The sequence below is a fragment of the Gopherus flavomarginatus genome, chromosome 4 (genome assembly GCF_025201925.1).
Source record: "Gopherus flavomarginatus isolate rGopFla2 chromosome 4, rGopFla2.mat.asm, whole genome shotgun sequence".
NCBI classification, from domain to species: Eukaryota; Metazoa; Chordata; order Testudines; family Testudinidae; genus Gopherus; species Gopherus flavomarginatus.
Genome location: NC_066620.1, coordinates 147,836,133 through 147,860,158, shown reverse-complemented (window position 1 = coordinate 147,860,158; position 24,026 = coordinate 147,836,133). Strand labels below are relative to the sequence as shown.

The window sequence follows — 24,026 nt, the reverse complement described above, 5'->3', positions numbered from 1 at the left end:
TTTCATTCACCAGAAACCTACATGTTTCTTTGTATGCCTAGAGCATTATCCAAAACCTTAAGACATAGCATATTTTTCAAGTATGAGAATATTTAAAGTATGAAGCAATGAAGCGTGAATGCAGAAGGAAAAGGCTTAAAAATTCAGGTCAGTTGTTTTACCAGATCTCTCAACAGCACTAAGTTAGCCTGATCTACAGCATAAAATGGTTTGTGGTTGAATGGACAGAGTGGCAGGTAAGTAAGCAGTTCTACTTTGAGAAGTGATTAAGATCATATCCTGGAGAGCCATTATTATTGTTATAATTATTGCCATATCAAACATGTTCAATTTACAAGTAAAGACCATGTTATCCCCCCCTCCCCTTTATTTCTAGCCCCGCAAACTTGGTTTAGGAAAGGAAAAATCAAGCTAGGTTTTCTTCCTTCCTTCCTCTGGTAATTAAAGGCTTTCCAATCCCAATTAAACCCACAGGGAAATCTGTGAAACCCCATTGTCTTTAACAGGGCTGCACAGATGCAAGAGACTGGAATGTCAACAGTTCAGCTGATGAATCACAGAAGGAATAGGAACCAGCTCACTCTTTCTGGTTGGCTCCACGTTGCTGAAATGTGGAGTGAAAAAAGGTTGTACAAGTCTGACAAAGAATTCAGAAGATATGATTCTGAATACACACAGGGAACAGGTCTATTAGAAGGTGCCATTTTTAAGTGATCACTTTTCAGGGCAGAGCCATAGTTAGTATCTTAGACAATGCCAGAAACACATTGGTCTACAACAAAATATATTTAATCTGAACAACTGCAGGTAAAGCTTAAGCATTAACAACAACCTTAAGAATTAAAATGGTATGCCTTACCTATCAAGGGATAGAAGTGTGCCACTAGAGAAGCACCAGTCTGATAGCTGGAAAGAAATGCACTGAAATAATGTTTAGCTTGATGTGGGGGCAGGCTCTGTTGATACCACAGGGACCGTGCAAATTTTAGGCACAACTGCTGATGAATCATCATCACTGTTTGCATTGAATTCTGGGATAAGAGAGTTATTTCAGTGGCTACTAAATCCTCTGAGTCATCTTCATTTTCCACTTTTTCCTCTAGACTTGCCTGAGCTGTGATATCTTCAAAGTCCTGTAAGTCATATTAAAATAATAGTTAAATTTATTATTTGTATTGTACTAGTGACCAAAGGCCCCCTGTGCTCGGCACAGGTAGCAATGTTTACTGTCCAATCTGAAAAAAGAGACAGGTGACCATAACAATAGGCTTGTCTTCACAGGGGCAGCAGGTCTAGTCAAGACCCGCCTAATTGATGGAAGAGCGCTCTCCGGTTGACCCTAGTACTCCTGCTCCCCGAGAAGAGTAAGGGAAGTCGACTGGAGAGCGTCTCCCGTTGACACAGCACAGTGAAGACACCGGGGGAAGTCGACCTAAACTATGTCAACGCCAGTGTGAAGACAAGTCCAATGAGAGAGAGAAGGGGAAGAGAGAAACAGTGAGAACATAGTTACACAGGCTAGCTACATGCATAATCTGGTGGCTTCAAACAACTTCTTTTAAGAGGGGAAATAGGAGGCAGAAGTATTCTCTTTGGCAGACTTTTCAGGTTCAGCAGGTTTTACCAGATCACCATCAAGTTCTAGCATCTTACTATTGCATAATAAGTGTGCTTACTACATTTAGGAACTGCCTATAAAGTTTATTCATCTGAACAACATTGGCTAAGTCTACACTATGTCAGCATAACTTATGTCGCTCAGAATTAAGTGTTATGTGAATAAACCAGACCCCAGAGCAACATAAGTTACACTGACATAAGCTTCTCCAGCCAACAGAGCTTCTGCTGTTCATGGAGGTGGTTTTATTATGTTGACAGGAGAGCTCTTCACCAGCACAGAGCATCTTCACCAGACGCACTGCAGCAGCGCAGCTGAATCAGCCACTGCAGCGCTGAACGTGTAGACATGGCCTTTAAATTCAAAGATGACTGTCCACAAACTAAAAAGAACAAAATATTTTAACAGGACACACACAGTGCACCATTATCTCAAAATCCTTCCCACTTTCTTCCCCTGGAGAAGAGAGAAACTGATTCATTTCTCCCTATGAAAGAACTTAGTTTTTTAAAACTGTACAAAGCATCTTTCTATAAACTATTATTCTTCTACCTTCTCATAGAGAGGGAATCTCCTCCTAAATTCTCTCTCTTCCTCCTCTTCCTCACTGCGCCCCGTTCCATGGCTCTTACTCCTGTATCTGTACAGACGGCTTTCTTGCTCCTCCTGCTCCTGGGTGCAGCGCTCCTGTTCATCCCATTCATTTATAATTGCCTGAGAAACCAGAAAACTGTGAGAATTCTTCAGAAATTATAATACACATGCACAAACCCCACTTGCCTCAGCACTGAGGCAATGTCTTTGTTTTTCACAGTATGCAATATTATTACGTGTGTCCAGGGCTGGCTCCAGGAACCAGCAAAGGAAGCAGGTGCCTGGGGTGGCCAATAGAAAGGGGCGGCACAACCCAGTCTGCAGCGGCAATTCGGCAGCTGCAACTCAATCGCTCCGCTTCAGTCTTCGGTGGCAATTCAGCGGTGGGTCCTTCACTCACTCTCTTCCTCTTCGGCAGCAGTTCGGTGGCAGCTCAATTGGGTTTTTCTTTTTTTTTTTTGCTTCACTGCTTGGGGTGGCAAAAAAGCTGGAGCCGGCCCTGCATGTCCAAACCATGCTGAGTGAACACTGCAGTAACATTTCACTTGTAAATTCCTGGAACACCACACCTATGATAACTGTATGAAAAAGATCATGCAAACATGGGCCAAATCCTATAGTTAGCACCCTACCAAATTCACAGCATGAAAAACATGTCACGGGCCATAAAAAAAAATCAAACCTCCCCCATAAAATCTAGCTATTGGAGGGGAAGGGCAGGGCTGGGGGCGCCCCAGCCGGGGGTTCCTACCCTGCCCCAGACTCAGCTGCTAGTCATGGCTGGGCTGGGCAGGGATAGGACTTACTTTTCGCCTGCTCCACCACTCTTGGTGGGGAGATCAGAGCCACCTCCCGAAGCAGTACAGAAGTGAGGGTGTACCACCCTCACTTCTGCTCTGAAGCAGCCCCAGCTTCCTGCAGCTGGGGGAGGTATCTGGAGGTGGGTCTGATCTCCCCAGGAGAGCAGCTGTGCAGGAGAAAAGCAAGTTGTGTTCCTCCCCATCCCGGCCGGGAGTCGGGCTTGTGGCTTTCGCCCCACGGCTCCTATTGGGGCTCAAGGACCCAGGCTCTGTGCTTAAACTCCAGCAACTCCTGCCAGGGCGCCCAACCTACAGCTTCTGCCAGGGCTTGGGGTGTCCATCTTTCCAGGGGGTCCTCAAATTGGACAGGGCCCATGTGTTAATCCTCCGCTGGCCAGGAATAGCAGCTAGGAGCCTCCAGCTAGAGCGCTCCCAGCAGCACGGGGGAGATCGGACCCACCTCCATGAGCCTCCTCTGGCTGCAGGAAGCTCTGCGGCTCTGAAGGCAGCACAGCAGTGAGGGTGGCAATCCCACGACCCTCCTACAACAGTTTTGCAAGCCCCCCCCACTCCAATCTCGTTTGGGGTCAGGACTCCCACAATTACAACACAGTGAAATTTCAAATGCCAACATCTGAAAATGTGAAATTGACTTATTTTCAAATCCTGTGGCTATGAAATTGACCAGAATGGACCATGAATTTGGTAGCACCCTACCTATAGTACTGAATCCCTTTTCAGAGGAACCCCCCCCACACACACACACACACTGAAATGAAAGGTAGTTTTTCATGGAGTAAGTATGGTAGGATTTGGTTTTATGTCTGAATATATCTGAACCATAGTGAATTAAACATAATTACTATTTTTAATTCTCTGAAAAAATTGCTACTGTTGCTTTTGACAGAGTATGGAATGTTGTGTTACTCTGGTTCAGCAGGAGAGACTCATATCTAGTCATCACTGTTGAAAGCAAAGCTAGACTGTACCTCTGGCATTTGGCTTTTAGAAATATTTATTCCATTTTCTCAGGAGACTTTACCTGACACAGATGCCTGAAAAGTTGCAGAGATTTCTGGTCCAGCTCTCCCTTTGACAATACATGGCATCGAAGATATAATAAGGCATTCACTAGCAGCTGTTCCTGAGTCGGGCATGAACTCTGAACCCTTTCATCAAACTCTCCTTCAGAGCGTTTCAGAGATAACTTTTTAAGGCCATAGAGGATGTTCGTAGATTGCACTGAGCATAAAGTATCCGCATGTGCAAGGTAAGTGGGGAAGGTGGGGCCAACAGAAGGAAATGCCAACAAAGAAGTAACAAGGGTGTCAAGTTTGGCTGGACAGACAATACTATTGAGTGTTGTATAAACTTCAGAGGCCACTAGTCTCATGCCATGCTGCAGCTGTAAAATGGCAGCTTGCAGTGGGGTGACAGCATCAGGGTACAAAGCATATTCTTCTGCCAAGTGTTTTCTAAATTGATGGTGAGATTGCTGCCAGGATGCTTCTTCGTTTAGCAGGTTCTGTACTGCCTGGAGTGACTTCGGCCTATTTCCATGAAGGAACTGTAGAAGGCGGGCTAAGAGATCCTGGACTGTGGAAATTTGTGCAATGCTGGTGACATATTGGTGAACCTCCTGGTATAAGCAGTCATATGGGGGGACTTGGGGTCTGAAGGCCTGTTTTCTGGAAAGATTGCCTATTTGTTCCTTCAGCTGTTGCATTCTTTGGGGTAGAAATCTATTAGGAAATAAAAATATTGACCATTTTAGAAGCATAGTATAAACATAATGTGGCAAATTGCCGGTACTGTTATGCTGGGTCTTACGCTTTGTCTTCTTTTGGGAAGGTTCAGGGTGCCATTGCTTGCCTCTGAATCGGTATTTTAAATTACCCCACTATTGTCCTTGAGGAGGGGAGTGGAGAGGGAGTGACCTGGGCCTGGCCTCTTCTCCAGGTCCCAACCCAGGGGCCCTTAGGTCTGTGGTGAACCACTTGAACTAGCAGTTCCGTCCCCTGGGCTACTTCCCTCTCCTGCCCTTCAGCTTGTGGGGGGCTTCCTGCCCTCCCTCTGCACAAGCCAGGTGCCCCTTACCTAGGGTCTTGGACTTCTTAGCCCACCACAGCACTCCTCCAAACTTTCCTCTACTTCTCTTCAAACTGTTCTCTGCTCCAACTCCCACACTGTCTGACTGAAGCAGGGGTTTTTAATCACATGACTGACTGCTGGTGATCTAATTGGCTTCAGGTGCTCTAGTTAATCTATTGCAAACCTTCCTCTCCTTGCAGGGAATAAGGCTCCCTGCTAACACTCTCCTGCTGCCCTCTGGCCATGCTGTATCACAATAAGTATCCCATTAGAGTGTACAATAAGACTACAGTATATGTATCACCTATGCAATGCAGTATTTCCTAAGAGATAGCACTATTGAAAATGCCTTATGAAGCTCAGCTATTAAGAACTGGCTCTAATTCTCTGTAACTTCTAATAACGAATTGTCAAAGCAATTTGTGTTTCCTGAAATGAGATCAGGAACTTTCGTTAACAGAGGAAAATTGTGAACAATGACTTCATGCTGGAGTTTGATCCAATCTCTTGCGTACAGAAGGCTTCAAAACAGTACAAAAGAAGAGTTGCCTCTTGTCCATTAAAATTTCTTCCCCAGTTCCTCAGCTTAAGAGAAACAAATTCTAGGAGTATCAGAGTGCTTCACACCAGTATAAAGGTTCCTCACACTGGCATAGCTTATTCCTCTTCCCATATAGAGATATATGGCATCTTTATATTGGTATAACTACATCCACACTCGGGGGTTGTACTACTTAAATTATACCAGTGTAGTTAAAGCAATACCTTAAGGGCTTGCCTAGACATAAGTTGTATGTCTACACTGCAGCTGGGAAGTGTAATTCCTAGTGTGGGTAGACAGACTTGTGCTAGCTTGCAGTGTGGATGTTGCAATATGGGTGGAAGCTTGGGCCAGCCATCTGAGCTTGGCCCCCGGGGGGATGGATGGGCTCAGACACTTATTTTTAGCATGCTAGTTTGAACTGAGCTAGTGCAAGTCTGCTGGAAATCCTAACTCCCAGACACAGTGACCCACCATGAGTGATCATCAGCGTAAGTCAGGCATTTGTGCTCCGCTAAATAGTTTCTCTATGTGCCTTAACTATCCTGATATGCAAGTCTTTGTCCCAGAATCAACTATACCAGAGATCTCCAAACTGTGGGGCACGCCTCCCTAGGGGGGCACGGAGGAACGTTCGGGGGGTGGGAAGGAGCAATGAGCCTGGGCCAGCACCCAAGGGGGGCGGGGAGGGAGCACCATCCAGCCCCATCCTACCTGCAGCTCTGCTCCAGCCCTGCCCCCCAGCCATGGCCTCAGCCCCCACCCCACACCCGGACAGGGGCCATCTGTCAGTCCCCACCACGGTCCAGCTGTGGCTCCGATCTTGCCCCTAGTCTCGCTCCCTGGCCGTGGCTTTGTTCCCAGCCTTGCTCCCGGCCCCAGAACCACCCCCAGCTATGGCCCCCGCCTCAAGCCCCTTACCCCTGTCCACATCCCATCCCTGGGAGCAACAGCCCCACTCCTGGCCCCAGCTCGGGGGAGGGGAAGGGGGAAAAGGAGGCACAGATGGGGTGAGAGGGGATGCGACCCTCGAAAGTTTGGGACCACTCAACTATACAAACAAAAAATTATTTCTAAAAAAGCAATGCAAACAACATTACAATGCAATGGAAGAAATCCAAACCATATAAGCAGGTGAGACTCCCAAAGAATATCGCTGGCCTCTCCCAATCATCAACAAAATAGTTAAGTGCTTCTCCCATTACCTGATATGAGGATGAGTGAAACTGATAATTGCTTCATCTTCAAGATCTTTTCCTGTATGTAACTGCGCTGACAGATTCAGGGTCTTCCATTTACACTGCAGGTGGTGTAACTAGTAAAGAACAAATTAAACAATTTTATGGTTTTCTTTTAGGTAGCACACAAAGGACACCTTCCAGGAGATTTAAGAAAACATGACTGAATTATCTAATAATGATACTATAATATGGAGCTCATGCTTTTGCAGCATTCATCTGTGTATAATTAAAATTAATTTTAGCCACAAATGCTATGTATTCCAAAGTAGGAGTGAGCTTAAAAAAAAGGGATAGAAACGCCACACTTACCTCCTCCTTGGCATACTTGAGTTTGTATTCTCTTTTCACTGCAGGATCAAACCTAGTCTGTGGAAGCCAAACCTGGATCTGCACCAAACCCATGTTCACCCAGAGGCTACCTCGACGAGCTGTCTCTGATAGGTCCTGAATTCCTTCTCCTTCCCCAAAGAACTGTTGCAAGCAGGTCAGCAAGAGACAGAGGACTTCTTTTGGCAGTATCTCCTGACCAGCAACATCCTTAAGTACTTTGAGAATATACTGAAAAGCCACAGGGTCCTTGGAGGAGAGTTTATCACAGCACTGTGAATATTCCTCTTGTAGGTCTACTGGAACCAGATCCATCAGAGCCAAGAGCTGTCGACATAACATTACATCCTGCATTCTGGAATCTGTACACCTGAAGGAGTAAGAATAAAAAGATATTGGCATCTTGGTGAGTACAAGGTTCTGTAATATTGCTGGTTTAGGTAAAAGATGTGTAGAGGAAGGACCTCAATAGTACCTAAATTCTGCCATGGAAGAAACAGACATGTTGGTCCACAAAACTGAGTTGACTTCTTGAAGCTGTTGTGCCCTCTCCATCCACTCTCCCAGTATCACATGGGATGACGACAGAACAGGAAGGCCACTCGCATCCCACTGGCTTGTCTTGCTGCTGCTAGTTAGAATTTCAAAGAGGCACTTTGAGAAAACTGCTCGGTTCAAAAGACCTGGGCCCTAAATTAAAAGATTAAGAGATATGTAGTGTTAATAGCATTTCCTCACTTATTTTAAGTTACACAAAGCTAAGCTTTATGAAAGGCTTTTAACCAAAACTACAAGATAATTGCTCACTTCAGCAAAACTATTAGAAAAAAATAAAATGGTGGAGCATCTCCAGATTTTCACACACACACAGCAGATGCTCACGTACACTTCTGCCAGCTAACATATGTTGGGAGTGGAACAAGAAAAGTCTATACTAGAGTTTTAAAACATAGAATCATAGAATACCAGGGTTGGAAGGGACCTCAGGAAGTCATCTAGTCCAACTCCCTGCTCAAAGCAGGACCAATCCCCAGGTAGATTTTTACCCTAGATCCCTAAATGGCCACCTCAAGGATTGAACTCACAACCCTGGGATTAGCAGGCCAATGCTCAAACCACTAAGCTATCCCTCTCCCACCACAGCTACCCTTCTGAACAGATGGCCTGGCCACACTGACCCATGGCCCCCCTTGTGAAGATGTCGGAGGGTGCCAGAGCTGGCGCTGCATGCCAGGGGCAAGCTCCTTGGCAAGGCACAGATGAGAGAGTCCTGCACATCGTGCTCTCGACCGGCTACCAGCTGAATTCTGGGTAACAGGGCTTTAACACAGCTCCTTTTAGCCTGGGAATTACCCTGGTTTATTGTCTAGGTGCTCAAAGTCCAATGGTGCATCTCAGTTTGGGGATATAGGGCCTTTCCCCCAGCTGATAACACTTTAACATAGCCTGTTCTCTATTTTATAGCTCTTGCAGAGTTTTTGCTTGAAGCCCATGACCAGGGTGAAAATCTCTTGATGAAAGGGGCAACTATTCACACACAACTATATACACGAAGAACTATATATACTAACTACAATAACTACACAATATACTGCCAAAAAAAACTATGTACATGGTGCACACAAACCTAGCATGGAATGGATGTGAGCAAACACTCAAAGAAGAATACAACCTGTTGCTGAGTAGATCTATACAGCTCATTATGGAGCTGTTAGCTTGCAAAGAATATGAAAAATTAGATGACTCAAAGGTCATCCAATGCCAACATGTAGACCAAAGCCCAATCATCTCACAATCCTAGTAAGGAGTGAGACCACGGGCCCCTAGTTGGGAAAAACTTTTACTTTATGTATCAAGAGGACTAAGATGAAATTTGAAAGCCTCCCCAGTTTCCTTAACTAAAGCTGCTCAATCACTATTCTTTTCATAATGCTGCAGGAAAAGGAAAAATCACATTATTTCACTAATCTTAGAGGACTTCAGGTACAGAACTGGAAAACAAGATGTTCATTTCTAAAATTTCTTAGCAAAACTATTTTAAAAATAGACACTTTATCGTAGTCTAGCTATCCAATTATGTCACAAAACACAAACCTTCATAAAACGGTACACAGGAGATTTAGGTATTTTCTTTTCCTCTGCACCAGGTAGCGGCTTCCAGGTTAACCAGTACTCCGGATCTGTGGTTACAGTACTGTGCCAGAAGAACTCTAATATGCTACTGACCAGTTCTGACCACAGAAGAGACATTTCTTCATGGGATACCTAAAAGTGAGAGAGAACAAAAACTCAAGTCTCCTAAAATAATTTACTGGCAGCGCAAGAAAATTATTATGCTTGAAATGAGAAAAAACACTGAACAGAATGTGTGTGAGAAATACTTTTCTGATGGAGACATTATCACCTTTAGTCTTCTTTAGCATCACAGAGTATGGTTTACATCGCCCTTGAAAAAAACTATACTCCTACACAATAGCTTCCCACCAGGTGTCTGTGCCCAGCAGCAGCTTCCATTCTCTCCCTTCCCTGCATGGACGGACACACACACACACACACACACACACACACACACACACACACACACACACACACACACACACACACACTGTTGTGAGGCACAACTTCACAGGCCAAGTTTTTCAAATATAACCTCTGTTCTGTGACTGTGCAACTTTGCACAATGGTGCGCAGAGTTCCACAAGCCCAGAGAACAGATAAAACCCTCTGACAATCTGGCCAAAAGTACTTGTTAAGAACTTGTTGGTGTATTGAAGCCCATGGGAGCTACATGCTCATGTCACTGTTAAATTCTAACCGGCCAGAAGTGCTATAATCTATTTACCTACTATGTAGGCAATATGACACACACAAAACTAGGCCACACAATGTTATTCCAGACTGCAGGATTTGGCAAAAAATGTTTTATATTATATATATACACATTAGTCATAGAAATGAAGACAAGAATTTTAGACTGATCTATCTACAAAGCAAAACCATTACATATTGTCTTAATTTAAGTGGGCTACAATAAGTCAACTGGTTGACTGGTTTCCTTGAACGGTGTATCGTACCAATTAATGGGAACAGTATCATACAGATGTACAGATTTTAATGCTAGACCTGAGATTGCTTTATAGGTCTGCCATTATATTGCTTTTGTGCTCACAACTTTTATTTGGCCTACCATTTCTCCCAAGTAATAAAAGGTGTTGGAACTATTACTGTTGTAAACCTGTGAACTAGACCCAGAAAGCATACTAGCATGTTACAGATATTAACACTCATTCATGGAATTTTGAATGCAAACTTCTGCAAGCCTAAATTAAACTAAAACTTGTTCTTACCTTATTGTGATGTAACAAGTGCCACAGTCCATACAGATGTTGACAGGCAGCTGGCGTCAGTTTAAGGCAAAAAGCTACATACTGACTTAGCTCCGAACACATGCGCACCTGTTGATTGCTGTTCTCCCTGTAGCTGAAGAAAAAACTATCAGCAAAAAACTATGCTACATAGTATGCAACTTGAATGCACAACTGAATGAGAAAAAGTAGAGTCTTGACTGAAGCAAAGAGGTGTGAAACAGGATATTCCTGGGATCAAAATCAATTATGTGACACTTTTTCAATGAGACCATAAACAAGTCATTTAGAGGCAATTTCACCCATCTCATTTTACTGTTCTTTTATAAAAACATGACCTTCACTGAAATCCTGACACTGTATTGAGTGCACCAGATTTTTTTAAAGCTCCATTAGGGAAGCTACACTATAAACCTCATTTTCTCGGCAATGCAATAATGCAGAGTTGCTTTCTTCCAAAAACTGGTAATTAGTCATAAAACACACCTACATTTAGCCACTTGAAACAATTAAAATATTTACTGTATATACTCGTTCATAAGCTGAATTTTTTTTAGTAAAAAAGGGTAGCACCAGAGAAGGGAGTCAGCTTATGAACAGGCATAGAGAGGGAGAGGTGGGACAGCCCCTCGCCCCAACAGAGGGAGCAAGGAGAGGCAGCACAGCCAGCAGAGCCAGAAGGGAAGAGGCGGGGCCAGAGTCTCTCTGCATCTGGCCACCTGCTCTCCCCCCAGCCTCTGAAGCAGCTGCAGCTCCCGGGCAGGTAGGCTGCAGCTGTGCCACTCGGCCACGCCCCCCAGAGCAGGCTGTGGTCGCCCGGCCCAGCCTGCTGGAACACTCTGCGGCTGCGCTGTCCGGTCTGCCGGAGCAGCTCCAGTCAGGCCAGTGACATCCATTCCTGGCCCTCCCCAGATAAGGTGGGAAGGGATGGGATGGGGAGAGTGTGGGGGTCCCGGGCTAGGGGTGAAGTCATGTGGAGGGTGGTCTGAGGGGTTACTTTCCTGACTCCCAGCTTCTCCCCCCCAAAAAATTTCCCGATCAGTTGCTGTCCCGGCCCATCAGGGTAAGCAGCTGGCACGCCGGGACACTTTGTTTACTTAGGATTACATCTGTGCCTGTGGAGCTTGAGATAAACAAACCATCTCAGTCGACCAGCGGCTTATCCTGATGGCCCGGGAGCCAAAGTTTGCTGACCCCCGAATTATAGGGTCAGCTTATGAACAGGTTATAAAAATTTTCCATTTTTACTTATCCATCTTGTGGGGGGTCAGCTTATAAATGAACTGGCTTATGATCAAGTATATATGGTAATTTAATTCAAATGGACAACTGTGTGTGTACATTTTACTTCTTTTTTTTCCTACATTCTGTTTGCACAAATTGCACTTGTAAATACGTCCCTTTCGATGATGCTCATTGTGGTGTGTAGATCTCTTGCTTCTCAAGCTCTTATTGAACTTTTTGCTGGAGCTCAAGAATACGACCATGAAGGCTTGACAGAGGATTGAGAATTAATGGACTAATAAACAGGCTTAGAAAAAAATTACTTCCTAGTAAGACTCTGTATAAAACCATGGGCTTTCTTCTGGTGCTATCACAATCCATTCTACTGTTAATGAAGATATTTCTTTTTATAGTCTAAATATATTATAGCAGGTGGCTTGAATAGCAGAGTTATGCTATGCCTACATTGCAACTGAGGGGGTGATTCCCCTGCTCGCAAACACATACTTTCGCCAGCTCTCATCAAGCTAGTGCAAAAATAAATAGCAGTGTAGCTGTAGTGGAGGCACAGCTGAACCGTGCCTAGTACTAACCTGCCTGAAACCAGTGGGTATGTACTTGGCACTGCTCAGCCATGCCTCTGTTGCTGCTACCACAGCTATGCTGCTATTTATACTGGTGCTAGCTCAATGACAGTGAGCATGAATATGTGCACAGGAGCAGAGAATCACCCCCCAACCCTGCCCCAGCTGATAATGTAGCCGTAGCTTTAGTATAATCACTTCAATAAAAATCCCATGTTTGCCCAAGAGCTGATGGGACGAAAGCTAGAAAATACTCAAGTTTAAACAATTTCTTAGACATTTCACTTTGGTTTTATGTCCCAAGCAGGGCCGATGCTACCATTAAGGCGAACTAGGCAGTTACCTAGGGCTCCAAGATTTGGGGGCACCAAAAAGCGGTGCCTCCAATTTTATTTATTTATTTATTTAAACAGTGGTTCCTCCCTGAGCGCGCGGATGCTGCTCTACTTCTCCCGCCTCCCAGGCTTGCTGCACCAATCAGCTGTTTGGTGCCGCAAGCCTGGGAGGGGAGGAGAATTAGAGTGGGTGCGGCGTGCTTGGAGAGGATGCGGAGCAGAGGTGAGCTGGAATGGGGAGGTGCTGCACGTCTTCCCGGGGGGGCACAGGGGAGGAGCTGCCATGGGGGGAGCGGCTCAGGGCAGGGGGAGAGCTGCCACAGGGCAGGGAGGGAGAGGCGCAAGGTGGAAGTTTCGCCTAGGGTGCGAAACTTCCTTGCACCGGCCCTGGTCCCAAGAAATGTGGTTTTGCATATAGATAAGAATGATGTATGTTCACTTGTAAGCAAAGATAAGTAGCACACTGATCCTCGTAACCTTGCACAACAGATTCTAAATTTAATTAAAAAAAAAAACTTGCACTTCCCTCACCTTCTTAGACAAGCCTTAGCTACACAATCTGCTGTCAATTTGTACTGCCAGAGCACTGCCAAATACTCCATTGCAGGCCACAGCTGAATCCTGCTACAGAGCTGGATTAATGAAGCAGAGTCCAACTGACTGGAGACAGTGTCTTCAGTATGAATCTCTTCTCGATGCCCAAGCTTAACTCCTCCTGCTTTCAGGTGTGAACACTGTAAATTCACAAACGTCCTTAATTCACCTGTAAAATGGGGAATAAAAAGCACATGAATGCACATAAACACATATTTATCAATTAACACTCCAAGCAGCAAATCTGAAAGGAACTGCTCATTTTCACAGATACAAATGAGAAAGAAAAATTTCTGGATGAAATAAACATAAGATAGATGTTCTGAAACTGTGCTTCTGACTGTACTTGACTGTCACATATAAGGCAAATTATTTACCTGGATTAACATCTTCTAAATGATTAGCTCTGAGAACCAGACCCTTGGCTCGCAGCAGTGCTTTCTTTATTTCCCATCCAGTGGCAGCAGTTTTCAGACAACAGACTTCGTCCTGCCACCTGGCTTCTCCAAAGGCAGATCTCATCTCCAGGATGTTGAGTGCTTTGCAGAGTTCTTTCAACTGAGCAACAGACTCCACCACCAGTTTATCCTGCAAATGTAAAAAAAAAACAAAAACAAAAAAAAAAACCCAAGGAAAAATATTTAAACAATCAATAGTTTTGTTTCAAAGGTTATAATGACATAATGAACATGATCAATGGCCCACTAACATTGTGCTCATGCTTTCTAAATCAGAGTACTTACACATGCAAATAATGTGCAACTTTATGCACAACTTAACACCAATTCTTAATGCTTCATCTCCCTTATGTTTTCAATCCAATATTACAAAGATGGGTATATGTTGAGGTAATTGGCCAATGGATTAGTATTTAAGATTCGGTTTGTGTAAATTGGAAAAGACAAATAACATTATTAAAATGTTGTGAAAATTAACACGTTCATCTCTCGCTGATCATCAGGCATGTACTACGTGTTAACAATTGTATGACAGTGTGTTTACAAAGACATGCCTGGAACTGTCTATGCTGCACTGACATTAACTAGTTTATACTGTTAAGTCTTTCTACACCCTGCTTTGAAAATGTACCATGGTGCTTTTCATATTAGCTCATTCCAATAACGCATTAGCTGCTTATGGAAGTTTGGAAGGATGGACGCTCCTTCCCCAAGCAATTGAATACTAGTCAATCGAATGCAGAATATGCCTCGTAATCTAACAACTGAAGAGGTAGCATCACTTGTTCAGTGGTTAGTGCTGTCATCTCTCTCTAAAGAAGCGAGGTGGGGAATACTGCAGAAGGCTGAAGGCAATTTTAAATGGCAGTTCTCTAAATCAGGGTTTCTTAAATTGGGTTGTCAGAAAGTGTCAAAGGAGGCTCAGTGAGGGGGAAGGAGGGCAGGGCGGGAAAAGCTCTCACCAGTGGCGAGAAGCAGAGCACCACAGCTGGGAGCTGGTGGAGTAGAGCGGGCTGGGACTGGGCTGCTCTACTTCCTGCCGCTGCTGGTGAGTAGTGGGGAGGAGAATCCCTTCCCCCAAGCTCCCTCCCCCAAGTGACACAGCCGGGGCGAGGAAAGCAGAGCAGGCTGCTCCCAGCCCCCCACTAATCCCCCAGGCCACTCTGGGCTTGTGGGGCCCCCAAAAGTGGCCCCCCACAGCTCCTGCCTCCTAGATGCAGGAGGGGTGGTGGTTGGGAGGGAAGCCGGGGGGCTGCGTAGGGCACCCAAATGGTTAGGAATCACCCTGCGCAGGGTCAGCTCCTGCAGCTCCAGTACCCTGGGTCTGGCTGGACTCAGCTTTCTGCTCCAGGCACTATAATCTGGTCCATGGGATCCCAGTGCTGCTCAGGATTGGCCCAGTTGCCCCTTCATCATTCTGACAAGGGGCCAGACAGCCCAAATTTGGGCAGTGGTGCTGCAACCCTATACGCCAAGTTGCAATGTCACTTGCACAAATTTGGCCCAGCCCCCGTCACAAGGGCTGGGCCAACCTGAGCAGTGCTGTGATCCTGGAAGTCACAACACTCGCAGCAGGGAGCCAAGCCCAGCCAGCCCCAGGTGATAGGCGCAGCAGAAGCCACCAATCTGGTATGCAGAGACTATTTATTTAATACTTATTTACTTCTTATTACATTACTGTGTATATTATGTATTGTGATTAAGAAATATTTGGTAAACCACATTTTTTGTACTAAACATAGTTACAGGGTCGCAACAGACCATCAAAGTTTACAAGGCCTGAACCAAAAAAGATTGAGAGCAACTGCAGGAATCCTGATCATTGAGTACTATCAGTGTGAATAGTTTGGGTATATGACCCATTCAAGGGAAGGGAGGGTGAGGCAGAAGTTAGATTCAATGAAGGCAGCCAAGTAGGAATCAGGGGTAAATTTTTTAATTTTTTTAAAAGTACCCAACTTTCAAATCCCACTTTCAAACATGATGTTGGCCCCAAGGCCCAAATTTTTAGACGTATTTAGGCATTATGTTGTAATGTATAACTTATTTGAAAGCCTAAGTCTCATTTTCAAAAGGAATTTAGGTGCCTAATTCAGTTACACGTGGCACAGAGGAGCACAGCAGTGCCTAACTACCTTTAAAAATCTGGGCCTAAGGGCCAGATTGTAAACCTAAAGATATAGATAGATGACTACTGGGATTGAAATCAATGGGAGTTAGACACACTAGATACTTCTGGAAATTCCACCAAGCACCTACTTGAATCTTTAGGTGCCTTCGTGCCTAAATACCTTCTTGCCTTTCGAAAGCTAAGACCTACGGACTTTCAGTAAAGTTAGGCTCCTAAGTGCCTATATCACTTCTGAAAAGGGGATTTAGGTTTACTTTTTAAGTTAATTCTTTCAGCAGTTTATCCTTTTATAGAAGGCCTGGAGGTAAAACTGTCAACTAGGCCGAACACTAAAATCTACCAACAATGGTTTGATTTGAAAAGGCATGGTGCAGTTCACACTGGGGGTGTACCTCCCTTGTTCTGCCTAGTCTGAAATTCACAAATATCCAGGACTACTTTACAGCAGAAATATCTCCATACTCATGCAACACCCTAAGCTGTTTGTTGAAGAACTGCTTCTCTGGACAACCCATCAAATATGTTGTTACTAATTTAGACAGCTGATACATTTCAGAAAGAAATTCGTATTAAAAAAATGTTAAAATTAGCATTAGTCATTCTTATGAATCCACAGAAATCAGCGTGCCTGTTTATTGGCGTAGGAAATGAGTATAATAGTACATGACCCCTAAAGAGATTTGCTGCGAGCCTTAAGGAATGTTTGTGATGTACTTCGACATCCTTGAAAGCAAGGCGCTATAGTTGTCCAAAACATTCTGTTACAAATGGAATAATGTACCTTGAAAGGAAGAGGTCTCCCAAGAGACTTCTGCAGTTTCTTTACACCAATAGAAATACCAGCAGGACTGGCCAAACAGCTCTGAATCTGCTGTGAAACAGACTGAATTTCCTTGGAAACCCTTCAAGCAGAAAGGAAATAAGTTTTCAAAAAGTTCAAGAGGGTAAAGGCAAAAGGACATGCAACAAGAAACTTCCATTTTTTGGTGGAGTATAGGAGAAAAAAGTGTGCTGGAGAAAATTACATATAGGCACATCTTCACTGAGGATGGGGCCAATGCTAAGAGACGTCAGAAGTTCTAAAACAAACTCATTCAGCTAATACACTTGTGCTTGCAGTGAGAGTGGAACAGAACAAACATCAATACCTGTTCTTACAGAGTAAATGAATCTTATCAGTTTTGGCTGGTGTATTTTAAAAAGAACGCAAAAGTAACTGTTTAATATGGCCACATATGTAGCAAAGGGGCCCTGGGGGGGAGGAGGAGGCACCCTTCCAATTAGTTGCATTATGCATGAGCTAAACAACCTACTTGTGCTGCTCATGTCCAGTCAGCATCTGAGGAATTCTGTTGATTAAATGCTTCACAACCCAGTGCCAGTGAAGCGATAGGAGTGCCAAGCCTGGAGAATCCACCGTCAGAGTGTCAGATGCTGCCCAAAACCGGTCACGCCACAGCAAGCAGTAGAGGATCTATAGGCAAATCAGGAAGGTTATAGCCTTCCCATCTCTGAAGCCTGGCATATTACAGTACATCTTGCACTGTAGTTGGGGCACTGATGTTCCTAACTCTGCTGTTCTCATAATTAGACAGTATTATGTTTTAAATCAAGAGATTTGTCCTCCACTGGTTTACCTACGTGTTCTAAAAATATTAGCAACTGTAGACTCCATTGTTAACTAATCCCCATCAGTGTATGAAACAGAGCACAAAGCAAGATGGACCTCCTTCAAGGATTTTACAATCTAATTTAGATATGGACAATACAATTCAGACAACACACCAAATGAAGAAGGTATAGCTTTAAAGCAACAAAGTTATTGCTGGAGATTACCTTTAAAAGGCTTTGTTGCAAGAGGCTTTAAAACAGAATCTAGATGGAGTGGGAAACTGTTTGGTACATTATGGGAGAAGGAATTCTAAGTATACAAAGTGGCATGCAAAAAGGAGAGGGCAAGAGAGAGTGAAAGACACAAAGGCTATGTTAAAAGGCTATGTTAAAAGGGAGTTTGGGGGTGTTAAGTAAGTAGAAATGAGAGCAGAGATGTAAGAAGAAAAAGACTTGTTCAGGTATGAGAGGATGAGAAAACTGAACTTGATGTAGAAAGTGAGAAGAAGCCAGTGAAGGGATTTGACGAGTGGCATGATCTATGTGGTGGGAAATTTTAACAAAAGCATTGTGAATTGTTTGAGGTGAAGGGAAGAGTTGATATAAAAGGAAGTAATGAAAGTATGTTGAAAACCTACATGTTATCTTAGAACAGTAGTGTTTAACCTGTGGTCTGGAGATCCCTAGGAGTCCGTAGACTATGCTTACGAATTCCAAAGGTGTCTGAATATCCATTTGAAAATTTTTAGGGGTCCGCAAATGAAAAAAGGTTGAAAACCACTGTTTTAGAATAAAGAGTGGTGGATAATGGACACAACAGTATACTATAAATTTGCAGATCGGCATAACCTCTTATACCTGACACCACACAAATGATCACATTCAACATTCTAACCACAACCCTGCCGTTTATTTCAGAGTCCATGGGACTAAAAATGGAGAAGCTCCTCCAGAATTCTGGATCCTAAATAACTGTAGTAAGAGCAATTTAAAAACTTGACTCACCTCATGCACACTGTCATCTGTTAAGGTTACTTGAGAAGACTTCACCCAGTGTAACATAAAGGCATCCCAAAGTTCAAAGAAAGCGGCAAGATTGGCCACAACAGCATGTGGAAGAGAGTCATAACTCCCTGGATCTTGATTTAAACATTAGAACAGAAAAAAAAAGGGGGGGGGGGAAGTTATAATATTCCATCTACACAAAGTAACACAGAAGAGTTAATCTCTGGCCACCATATCTCTCGATTACTGCCGTCGCTGCTTGAAAACTTCAGTTTTTACTTGTGTAGCTACATATTTCCTCAGTATCTGCAGCATTCCCTATTACTTCTAAGTAGGTAGGACAGGGAATACTGCAAATATGGAGGCAACACAGGTCAGTCAACTAAAGGCAATTGTGAAGTGAAAGTCATGTTGTGACCGACTTTCTTCTGAGGTGGAATTCAAACTGTAAACTGATAAAATTGCAGGACTGACACTAAGTTTTTCCTGATATAAAATAAATCCACTAGCCACAGATCCCCTCTCTTTCCCTTTATTACATGCAGTTTAATTTCTTCTCTGCTCGGGGAGTTAAATATGGCCAGTGAGATCATGTGCCACTAGCAGTGAAACAGTTTGTGTGTATGTTACACTGGGAAAGTTCAGAAAGAGGAATTCTTCATATATAATCAATGACACCATGGCAAGAAATAAATTGTCAATTGGGGAAGTGACAGCATCACAGATCAAAAAGGTAAGACCTAGCAGATTAGCTACACAGACCCTCCTCTCTTTTCATTTGTCATTCTACTTCTCATCTGGCCATCAAGTCAACTTATTGCAGTTTCTCAGTGATCCAGAAGGACAATGATCTTTAGATCACAGAACAAATGTAGGCTTTGATATTTAGTCAGTTTTTGCCCATGCATTCTCCGGAAAAGCACAAACAAAACTAAACCTGCTCAATGCAGTTGGCTCAGCAAAAATACAGAATACATAATTAAAAATCCAGCTGGCAGAGTAAATGCCAATCTTTACTAACCCAAGTTTACAAAATGATGCTGTATTTAATAAAATAATTTTAATATTAACTTAATAGCAACAATACTAGTGCCAAAAAGTTGCTATATGAGACACTGATTGGTGTTTGTCATCACGTCTTCCCACTTAAACTACAAATGCACATTTCTCCTGTTGCAAACCAAAAGGAAGTGGAAAGTCTGAAGAAGCTTTACTCCTCTCCAATTTCCACTAAACACCCTTTTTATAGCAGTTACCAATGAGGGCATGCAATGTCACTCTCTCTACACATATACATATTTGTTTAGGAGAGGGAAATTATCCACACATATTCTACTCTACTAGAAGGGTGAACCTACTCTACTAGAGTAATATTTTATCTTGCTATAGCTCTAGTCTGCATGTGTTACATAAAAGTATACAACCTTCACACATACAATGGGCAGTATAAAATCATGCTTGGGGTAACTGACCTTTTGAAACAGAATCTTTTCTTATTCATTAAACATATTATGCAGTAAAAGAAACAATGAGATCATCAGTCCTACCTTTATGGAACTCTAGAGACATTCTTAAGGCACTAGTTCTCAACTTTTTGCTAGAAATCAAGTTCTTCTCAGTATAGCTCCTTTTTTCCCGATCAAGAAATAATATTGCCCTGAATTAAAAACAACATAAAGGTGTTAGGAGAAGTCAGACATAACCAGCTGAAAAGCCTCTATACCATATTAGGGAGGGTAGAGCATATTAGGAGATTTGATATCTCAGTACTAATTATCTGAAGCGAGAATCAAAGATCTGAACAGTGACATGTCAGATAGCTTAAATCTGGACTGCAAAGGATGATAAATTGAAATTTCAATTTTTAGACTATCCTGGAACACAAAAAAAATTTTCTGTCTATTCACAAAGGAAAAGGTACTCTGCAATTATGCTGCAGAATCCATGCAACTATAGGTGATTATGTGGGAAGTTAGCATTTGCCAGGTGGCAAGAACCATCTTTTTACTCTGAACTCAGTTTTACTTTATAACTTGCCCATTCACCCCCTTTTTATTTAAATGAAGAGCAATAGGGAAAAGGGAGCCTAGTTCCTTCCTTCCCTACCAAAAGGTGTTTTGAGTCTGAAGTCAGTAGCATTACAGAACCACTTCTATGCTTTCTGCTTCTTCTCCTGGTTCTATTTTTTGGGGGAGGAGTGTTCCAGAACAACTGCTGCTAAACTACCATGTGCTCTTCCCCTATCCCATCAGCAGAGGGGCAGTCTCCAGCCTGTCTGTAACCCAAGAGCAAAAGCAGGAGCTGAAGATTTAGATTTTCAAATGTTACAGCCAAAAAACCCAAGCCTAGCATTTTAGACCTTATCTGTCAAAATTTAAGCAAAATGCTCAGGAGGAACGTTGGCAATAATCACAACAGCATTGGCTAGAATCACAATGTTAACTTCACAAGCCACCAGGCTTTCACTTTGCATTTTTCTTAACCCACCGGTTTGCTACAGACATCAGAAGGACAAAAAGCTGATCTGTGTGTTCCACTTCTGTGTCAAAGTTCATTGAATTTCTAATGATATTCAAAAACTGCATATTCCATCTTGGATCCAGTGGCATCACTTGTTCATCTGGTAAGGCAAGCAGTTACAGAGAAAGACAGTGTTTTGCCAAATAAAAATAGTATTGCTTTTCTTTCTCCACCCCTCCAAGAAATAATTAGGGATTTCCATAAATGTAATGAGAGAGACCACTAGCAGAACTGGGGTATCACCAACTGCAATGGACAATTTCAGCATGCAAATAAGACTCCTGAGGTCAGCTATTCTTGCAACTATGTATTAATTTTGGGGATGGGATAATGCTCCAGTGCAGCCATGTGAGAGGAAGAGAGGTACAGCAGGAAAGCCCCTTCCCACAGAGTACCCACGTGGAAGGCAGCAGTAATTTGACTGTAGGCTGTGGAAGCACAGTGATAAGCATGAGATGGTTATTGGTTAGGGCACCAGGCGGGCACTTCAGATATAGGTTCAGTTCCCTAATTCACCACAAACTTCCTGTGTGACCTTGGGCAAGTCACTGAGGCCTTGGCTACACTCACACTTTACAGCGCTGCAACTGGGGTGTGAAAAAACACTCCCCTGAGCGCTGCAAGATACAGTGCTGTAAAGCGTCAGTGTAATCAGGGCAGCAGCGCTGGGAGCGCGGCTCCCAGGGCTGCACGCTACACCCGTAAGGGATGTGGTTTACATGCAGCGCTGGGAGAGCTCTCTCCCAGCGCTGCCGCTCTGATTACACTCACACTTCGCAGCGCTGCCGGGGCAGCGCTTTGAAATTCCAAATGTAGCCATATCCTTAGTGTCTGTGCCCCAGTCCCCATCTACACACTAGGGATAACAGCAATTTCCAAAACTCCAGAAAGTTTCTGCCATCCCAACAGGCATGCCTTACTAAGGCATAATACTCCTAAGGAGGTGCACATCCCGGCCTCGTCCTGCACAGCTCTAGATTAAAGCCATTTCCTTATCATTCTTTTGAAATCTATCCATTCCTTTGTCCATGAATTCCTGTAAATGCCAAATGTTAACCTGAGACACAAGGTGGGTGAGGGAATATCTTTTATTGGACCAACTTCTGTTGGTGAGAGAGACAAGCTTTCGAGCCACACAGAGCTCTTCTTCAGGTATGGGAAAGGTACTCGGAGCGTCACAGCTAAACACAAGGTGAGCAGACTGTTTAGTATAGGTAAGTAGCACATATTCTAGAGGACCATTCAAGGTGGAGTGGCCTGTTACCCTAACATACTAACCATGTTTTTCAACATTACCTACTTCCAACCAAGAGAATGGTACAAGAGTAGCACTCTCCATGGTGCCAGACGTGTACTGTATAACCACTTTCAAAATATTTCAGAAGGAACCACACTCCAATTTAAGGCTAATTCCAGTGAACTTCACAATATTTTGCATATCACCAATCCACCCAACTTGCAAGTTCCACTTTCAGAATCATAATGCATAACTATTTTTGTTAAGCATTTAAGCTGTGACACATTCAGAACACAATCTTCCTGCAGTCTTCACTTCTTTAAAGAAAAACAGGAAGCACAAATGACTGGGGGGATGGGTGGGAAAAGGAGGAGGAGGAAGCAAAGGTACCTGTTATGTTTGGCTGTAGCAACTTGATCACATTACTGATTGCAGCAGAGTGAGGACTGGAGTAGAAACTATTCAGCGATGCAGCACCAGCTTCTAGTTGAGTGCGCACTGAATCTGTAGGTGAGAATACTAGTTAGGAGTGTTTAGCTTTGAAGGTACAAAGCATAGTCAGTCAACAAAAACACTCAAGATGTGCCAGCCAAAATCTCCTCTGCCCAGTTAAGGGTTGCCCTCTTTCTACACTAACTGCAGATAGCATATCAGTCTTTCAGAAGGCCCGTAACAGCGTGCACTGCAGCAATCAGATCTCAATCAGCTTCAGATTGCCTAGTCTTGATTGTCCAACAGATAAAGCAGTGTACGACACAACAAATTGACACATGGGAATTTCCATTTACTTCTACAATTTTTAGAGTCTGGTTTTCAAAAGTCACTGCAAGTTATGTATCTAACTCCCATGGATTTATTTATTATCTATCACTGATGTTTTCTACAGAATCTAACTTTCAGTCAAATAATTTTCTAGACATTTGCAATGTTTTCTGGTTACAATTTCAGATTATAAAAATTTTATTAAGATCTTAAAAAAAGTGAACGGTACAGAGTTTAAGCACAGAAGTTTCTGGTTATCAGGGAATAACATACAGATTATCAAGGGTGCAAAGTTCGGTTAAGATCGGGTGGCATAAGGAATACATAATCTGTAACATCCCCAATTGGGGGTAAAAGGTTGATGGCTCAAACTACAGACATTGAGATATGAGGGTATGAAGTTCATAAAGTGGCTATGTTCGAGTGTGGAGTATAATGAGTGGATATGAGGAGGAGGATGGATTGACCTCTAACACACACTTGGTTGTCTGGAGAAAAATAATAGCATTGAGAGTGTGAATCCTATCCATTGCAATGTGATATTAATAAATACTGGGATTTTCAAAGGATCTTAAGGGAGTTAGATACCCAAATCCTATTAAGCATTTAATTCCCTTCAACTGGGATTTTCGAAGGACCCTAAGTCTTTATTTATGATGATCATTTAAATGCCAGCATTGTGAACTATTACACTGGTGATAGTCTTTCCAAGTATGCATAGTTATGCGGCTTTCCCCTGTGGTTGTATGTTCCATTCATGTGAAAGGATGTCCCAAACAAATAAAGCTGCAAGGTTTAAATATCCAAATACTCTAGAATAATTTGTTTAAATCTAGGAGGGCTTGGCCACATACTAGCATTTTCAGTCTCAAGTGGCTCCTGCAGGCAAGTGACACAGCTTGCTTGTTGCTAGAAACACTCTAAATTATCTGTTTCAATTAAGCAAATGTAACAAATTAATTTACAAAAAGTATTTCCAAGCCTAGGT

General features: G+C 43.2%; 1 protein-coding gene across 1 annotated transcript in view; it reads right to left on the bottom strand.

The window, feature by feature from the left end:
- MDN1 (midasin AAA ATPase 1) overlaps nucleotides 1-24,026 on the bottom strand; it is a 171,553-nt gene that overhangs the window by 48,589 nt on the left and 98,938 nt on the right. Inside the window, exons 50-65 of the mRNA XM_050949353.1 lie at nucleotides 22,667-22,780; nucleotides 21,007-21,139; nucleotides 20,067-20,176; nucleotides 18,520-18,653; nucleotides 17,217-17,377; nucleotides 16,685-16,805; nucleotides 13,692-13,902; nucleotides 13,252-13,483; nucleotides 10,560-10,686; nucleotides 9,307-9,477; nucleotides 7,688-7,902; nucleotides 7,195-7,582; nucleotides 6,850-6,959; nucleotides 4,055-4,754; nucleotides 2,171-2,332; nucleotides 860-1,133 (exon numbers count right to left, since the gene is read on the bottom strand). Coding sequence (XP_050805310.1) covers nucleotides 860-1,133; nucleotides 2,171-2,332; nucleotides 4,055-4,754; nucleotides 6,850-6,959; nucleotides 7,195-7,582; nucleotides 7,688-7,902; nucleotides 9,307-9,477; nucleotides 10,560-10,686; nucleotides 13,252-13,483; nucleotides 13,692-13,902; nucleotides 16,685-16,805; nucleotides 17,217-17,377; nucleotides 18,520-18,653; nucleotides 20,067-20,176; nucleotides 21,007-21,139; nucleotides 22,667-22,780 — 3,363 coding nt within the window. The remainder of the gene's footprint in view (nucleotides 1-859; nucleotides 1,134-2,170; nucleotides 2,333-4,054; nucleotides 4,755-6,849; nucleotides 6,960-7,194; nucleotides 7,583-7,687; nucleotides 7,903-9,306; nucleotides 9,478-10,559; nucleotides 10,687-13,251; nucleotides 13,484-13,691; nucleotides 13,903-16,684; nucleotides 16,806-17,216; nucleotides 17,378-18,519; nucleotides 18,654-20,066; nucleotides 20,177-21,006; nucleotides 21,140-22,666; nucleotides 22,781-24,026) is intronic.